Source organism: Salmo trutta, chromosome 34 (assembly GCF_901001165.1).
Source record: "Salmo trutta chromosome 34, fSalTru1.1, whole genome shotgun sequence".
Taxonomy (NCBI): domain Eukaryota; kingdom Metazoa; phylum Chordata; class Actinopteri; order Salmoniformes; family Salmonidae; genus Salmo; species Salmo trutta.
Window position 1 is genome coordinate 5,288,344 of NC_042990.1, and position 6,132 is coordinate 5,294,475.

The 6,132-nt window shown below is 45.0% G+C and overlaps 2 protein-coding genes across 2 annotated transcripts; both read right to left on the minus strand.

The window, feature by feature from the left end:
- Positions 1 to 282: 282 nt before the first annotated feature.
- Positions 283 to 2,462, minus strand: LOC115173381 (uncharacterized). Its single transcript, XM_029731407.1, has 3 exons — positions 987 to 2,462; positions 718 to 799; positions 283 to 550 (listed from the first exon to the last, which is right to left on the minus strand). The coding sequence occupies exons 1-3, from the start codon at positions 2,412 to 2,414 to the stop codon at positions 402 to 404; spliced, it is 1,659 nt and encodes a 552-aa protein (XP_029587267.1). The 5' UTR covers positions 2,415 to 2,462; the 3' UTR covers positions 283 to 401.
- A 724-nt stretch (positions 2,463 to 3,186) lies between these two features.
- Positions 3,187 to 5,888, minus strand: LOC115173140 (uncharacterized). Its single transcript, XM_029731074.1, has 5 exons — positions 5,496 to 5,888; positions 4,812 to 5,285; positions 4,394 to 4,704; positions 3,318 to 3,978; positions 3,187 to 3,234 (listed from the first exon to the last, which is right to left on the minus strand). Exons 2-5 carry the CDS (start codon positions 4,821 to 4,823, stop codon positions 3,187 to 3,189), a joined length of 1,032 nt encoding a protein of 343 aa, XP_029586934.1. The 5' UTR covers positions 4,824 to 5,285; positions 5,496 to 5,888.
- Between the last annotated feature and the right edge of the window lie 244 nt (positions 5,889 to 6,132).

Consider the following 6,132-nt stretch of genomic DNA (forward strand, 5'->3'; position numbering starts at 1 on the left):
GGTTATTTTATTTATTTTACAAGACAAGTTGTTAAGAACAAATTCTTATTTACAGTGGCAGCCTAGGAACAGTGGGTTAACTGCCTTGTTCAGGGGCAGAACAACAGATTTTTACCTTGTCAGCTCAGGGATTTGATCCAACGCTCTAACCACAAGGCTATCTGCCGCCCCAAGTCCTGCCAACTCAAAAACTGCACAATAAATGTGTAACCAAGGGGGAACTAGTGCATTTCTCTGAGAAAAGCTGCTTCGGTGCTACCAATCATCCAAAACACTTGAAACTCTTGTAAAATAATTTGCATTTATTTGATCAAATAGACTTTGAAAGGGTAGACATGCAGAAATTCCTCTTGTCAAAAGTCTTGCTGTTACAAAAGTAGTTCTTCATGCAGCGTAACAGGTTACAGGTTCTTCTTGGTGAAGCGCCTGAATGGCTTCATCATTGCTGAAAAGACCCTGACAATCAAGGATTGTTTTTTGATAGGCTGAGATATGGAGGGAGAAACCTCTCCAACTGGAGATTCAGCACCGTGAGCCTCAATGTGTGGAGCTAGAAACACAAGAGAAATGGATGTGGAGAGAGATAGAGAGAGAGAGAAATACAGTATAATAACTTTGATAAATAACAGTGCAATGAGTTTGGTAGGCATACTCTATGTTTCTAACACACACCTAAACAAAACTACAAGCTATAGCAGAGCTCTAAAACATCCTTACCTATGCAATGCCCATCAGTAGAGGTAATCTCAGTCTGTTCCTGGACTGAATGGCAGTCCTTTTTGTTTCCTCTCTTGGAACGCTAACAGGAGAAAGGTAAAGAAAATGGTACAGATAATGAATAAAGAAATGGAACACTTCTGAATCCAAGGCAACAATTTAGTGATGAATAAAAACATATTTATCTCATATATTTGTCTTATCATAGCCACATCAATAACATCAGCACCTAACTGGAACAAAAAACAAATGCTAACTCCCTGCTATACCTTGAAGTTGATCCTGAGTTTGGTCATTGAAAAGCAAAGGAAGCTCCTTCTTGCTTTCTGCTCAGCCCCCCTCTCTGTCTCAGCATGGTCTACTGGGTTTGTTGCAGCAGAAGCTGGTCTTGACGCCTCCTTGCGTCCCTGTACCAGCTGCTGGGTCAAGGACTTTACCAGGACTCTGTCAAATGCAGGGTCCTGGGAGGAAATAGCTGCTTGCAGGGTGTTATAAGAGCCAAACTCCTCCATCAAGTTTTTATGTACACCTCTGAACACCCTGTGGATGTGCAGGTTCTGGGAATATTCCTGTGTCCTGGAGAATCTGGATGCAGCACAGAACTCAGACAGGACTTGTCTGATGAGTTGCTGAGATGTTTCTGTCATGTCTGGTGCCTGTTGGAAGGGTCCATCTAGGGCTGAGGGTCTGATCTTCGATAGCAACCTTATCACCAGTACGGTGACCAAACAGATGACATCATCTTTGCTGGAGTCCATCAAGTACTGCAGTGGGAATGCAGTGGCACTGCTGATATCTGGGCTGATTAAGAGCTCCCTCAGATGGCCAGAGCTGCTGGGGATGCTCACCTCCTCTTCAATGTCAATCCCATCTCCCTTTGGTACCAAAGAGGTTCCCTTGCTGGTGAAAGATGGAGTAGTGGAGGATCGAAAAGAGGCTTTAGCACTCGGTGGTCGGCTGCTGTCAGTCATTGGACTGTTACGATGCAGGGGTTCATCTGTGTGTGCCATCATCTTTGTCCTTAGGTCACTTGTAGAAATCTCTGGCATTTTAGAGTCCCAGGTGTCGATGCAGGAGCTCCTGACGATGGGGCAGGTCAGATCAAAAGGCACTTCGTCAGGGATGGGAGTGCCAGGGAGGTTGATCTCTAACTCACACTCTGACCTAGGACCCTTTGAAGAGCTAGACAAGGAACTATGACCCTTTAAAGAAGTGGACAAAGATGAACAGGTTCTAGGGATGTCTTGGCAGACTTGTTCACTGTCATCCTCACTTTTCTCAACCTCCTTCAGCATAGTTCCTACCATATCGTTGATCTGAAGGAGCTCCCTGGAATCCTTAATTCGCCCTAAGTTTGAGATTTCACTCTGGATAACAACCAGGATTTCCCCAAGGGTCTCTTTGGAAGAAGCATTTTCTGTCCTTTCGGATCCGGATGGCTTCAGCCCTGTGAAGAAATCCTTAAGTATGTTCTTCATATTGACGCAGATGGTCTTAGCTGTTGACCAAAGCTTCTCTTCTGATATTTTAACACTCAATTCAGTATCATCCAGTTGGGAGCCCCCGTGGGAGCACTGCAAAACTCTCCCACTTCTTTCCAGGAGCACAGTGTCAGTGGACTCATTTTTCTGGAAAATAGTCGCCATTCCTTTGACAAAGGTTTCCACTAATCCAGGGGCTGTATTCTGAGAGGACATGGAGGCAATCTCTGATGGCGAGCTAGATGATAAGCCAGCCTGCAGACTTTTCTGAAGACCAATATGGCTGATCTGTGTGATAAAGGAATGACTGGATCTCATCAGCACTTTACTCACTGCCTCTTCTGCCTGAGTCTGAAAGTCATTGCTAGAGAGCTTCTTAATGCTCTGAATCAGACTAGTAGAGGACTGTGTGATTCTGACACTCTCTTCTGAGCTCAGTTGAGAACATTGAGTACTCACACTCAAGTCTTCATTGGGTGAGGGTGACTGGGAAATAGTATAGTCATCAAGCTTTGATAGGACACCATCAACAAGCCAACAAGCATCTAGGGACTCATCAGATGAACTGACAACGGCCAAGCATTTACTCTCCACTTTTGATAACTCTGACTTGTAGATGGAAAAAACACTGCTAAGAACTTCTTGAGTGCTGTTATCCAGATTGGAGAGACAGAGAGCTGGTATTGGTTGGCTCTCACTGGGAACTCTACTAAGTTTGGTGCTGGGTAACTGGACCTCAACAGTTGCCTTTTCCAGGGTGTCTGAAGACTCCTGAAGAGAAGCATCCTTAGCCACACCTTCTTCTCGAGCGGATAGAGTTAAAAGGTCCCTCAGCTTTGCTCGTATAAGGCCATAGAGTGTGCGGGCTGGAGAGAAGGTTATCTTCTGTGAAAACCCTGTTTTGTGGTCATTTACAGGAACTGGCCAATCAACTGCTTCACATTTGCCTTCAAATGATGCTATCGTCTCCATGCCTCCCACAAATGCCTTAACAATCACTGTGGCAGTGGAGCTTACAGATGTCAGGGCTGTGCAGCTGGTATTCAGGGGAGCTTCAGTAAGGCTAGGAGCAGCACTAGAAGGCCTAGAGGAAGGAGCCACACCAGAAGAGCTGCTGACTTTCCTTGTAAAGATGGTGCTCACCGCCTTGAGGGCTTTAGACTGAAAGTCGGGGCTAGAGAGGGTCTGAAGCTTTCTGGACACCACACTGCTAGAGGATCCAGTCTCTTTGAGAAAGTGAGTGGTCCCTTCTTTCCCAGATGGACACTCAACATCAAGGTCACATTGAAGATTGGTCAGAAATTTAGACCCCAAGATTGTCATCTTCTTGGCCAGATCCAATAGGATGTTGTAGTCCTGTGCCATTTTGTCCATTGTGCCGACAATGGCATTCAGCACATCATCGGTCACAGGGTCCATGAGGGGCTCGATAAACCCTACCCACTCTGGCTCAGACATTTGGCTCTGTAGCTCGGCCAGGATCTGCACCGAGGCTACCCGAATGACCTCCTTGCCTGCTGCTATGTCCTGACTGTCCATAGGGGGGCAACTCCCCGAGCTGGCCTGAATGGCCACTGAGAGGCCAGAGTTAAGCTGGTGTACTACCTCTCCTGCGATAGCATAGCTCAACTCGGAAGAGCTGGAGGAGGTGGGGTTGGAGTGACCCTCAACCAGGGATATCAGGAGGCTCTCTTCCGTTACCCCAAAGAGAGCTTTCAGAGGCTCCTCCATGAGGGGAGCCTCTCTAGTTGCTGGCAAACTCTGCAATGAGGTCTGGGAACTTGAAGATAAACACACAATCACCACTTATGCCATGCAAATGTGACCAGCCAGCTGGTATCTAATCTGGGTCATTAGTGAGCTTGAAAATCAAATGAGAGCAATGATGGTTTACTTCTCATACCACCGTAGTTCTAGAAGCCTAAAGCCAACTGACACAAGTTTTTGCCAGATTTTTATGTTTGTACGACATCAGAATATGATTAATTCTGAAAGGCATGTACCTGATCTATTTATTCATAGATTACTTTATGGCTAACCCAGTTAAAAATTACTTTCACCTGGACCCACCCCCTCAGGGGCAACATTTCTGACCAGAACTTCAAACTACAAGGTATGAATTCCAAGTTAATAATTTATGATAAGTATGGGTCAGGTCTTGCAATTATTAAGTTGAAATATTGCTGTGAACATACCTCTTAGGCGACCAGCATGATGATGAGGTTCTGCGAGTGGATTTTTGGCGGCACCCTGCACTGCCATTCCTCCTTCTCTCCTTAGTCCAGTAGTTCATCTCACTGATCAGCAGCCTTTTCTCTCGCTCATCCAGACTGCCTAAGGAATCCTCAGACCCTGTCAGAGAGCACTGGGATTCTGGGGAGGCTGCCCCACTCCTCAGGTCCACACCCATGATACGAGCTAGCGCTGGTAGGAGAATGCGGAGGGCTGTCTGGGTCACGACCTTAACAATCTTCAGACACAGCATGGAGAGCTGCTCAAATGTGAGCTATGGCCAACAAACAGAGTAATGTTTTTGTCAATCAAGCAATTCCATGACACCATTCCCTATATAGCGCACTACTTTTGACCAGAACCTTATGTGGAGAGACTTACGTTATTTTTCATTCCATGCTGAATCACTCTCCATTGGCTAGAGAAAAGAAAAGAAAGGAAACATATTTTAGCTGCACACTGGTGTTGAGTTAGTGGAGTCACTAGATAGCCATGTTAGGGAAAATAAAAGTGTATTTAATTAAGCTATTAGCAAGTACATGAGCCATTTGTTCTTGATTTACAGGAAGAGTTAGGGGTGTGGTTACGGTGATGTTAGGGTTAGGTGTAGTGTTTGAAATCGCATTTGTGGTTAGAAGGTGCACTATGACTATAAATTCAGAGTTGTTGTATGTGAGGTTGGAGAAAGACATGGGACTTGCTCATCAGTTAGACTCTTCAGGAAGGAGATGAGGATTGGGGCACAGCATGTCCCAATCTTGAGAGAAGGCATTAGAGTCCTCTGAGCCTCCTTCTCCAGCTGCTCAATGATAGATCCCCTTTCCCGGAAACCACACCCGGGTGTCTGAGAAGAATCTGGGAATCCGCAAAGAGAAATCTAAAGTTGAATCTGAACTTTATATCTAATTTCCTTCACCTTTAGTGATTTGATTGCAGTGGACAGGTAAAAGCACATCTTTCTGCGGGCCTCCACTATATTGCTTTCACCTATATAGATACTATCTTCTCAGATCAGTGCTGATGAATTTGAACACAACCTGCACCCAACATGAAGTAATCTCGGACCTGCACCAATGCTGCTGTCCTCCTCCACGGAAGTCTTCTTGGCACTGCCACTGGACTTACGTTTAGCCTACATGACAACAGATTATAGGTCTCATAGCAGATCTAAGGTCAGTGTAGCGTCTCCTCCTAATGCTTTAAGGTTAGGATTTAGTGATAGTAAACTAATCCTAGATCTGTGCCTAAGTAGGCAGAGGATGTGTAAAGGACAGCATATTTCTTACCTTGCCTCCAGTCCTGTTCTTGTTGTTCTCATGTGTCTCTGTTTCATCCTTCATATTCTCCACAACTTTATTTTGATCATCCGGGGAATCCTCCCATTTCACGCTCTGGTGGATAAATGAGAGGTCAATAGCAGTCTTAGGTTGTGACTTCATAAAACAACTTATTTGCTCCTATTTTAAACAAAATGGCAATAGTGGTCAGATTTCAGTCCATGGATCAAACCAGTGAGACCTATTGCTGTGGTAGTGACCTACTATACTGTTAGTAATTTCTCCTCTAAACTCAAAATAGGCTAAATGAACCATACCTTGCTGTTGTCTGACATGATGTGTAGCTTATTGTTGTAGGCTATTTATAGGTAATACTAATATCTCCTTTGAAAAAACGTCAGTGAACCATCGGCAGACAACTGAAG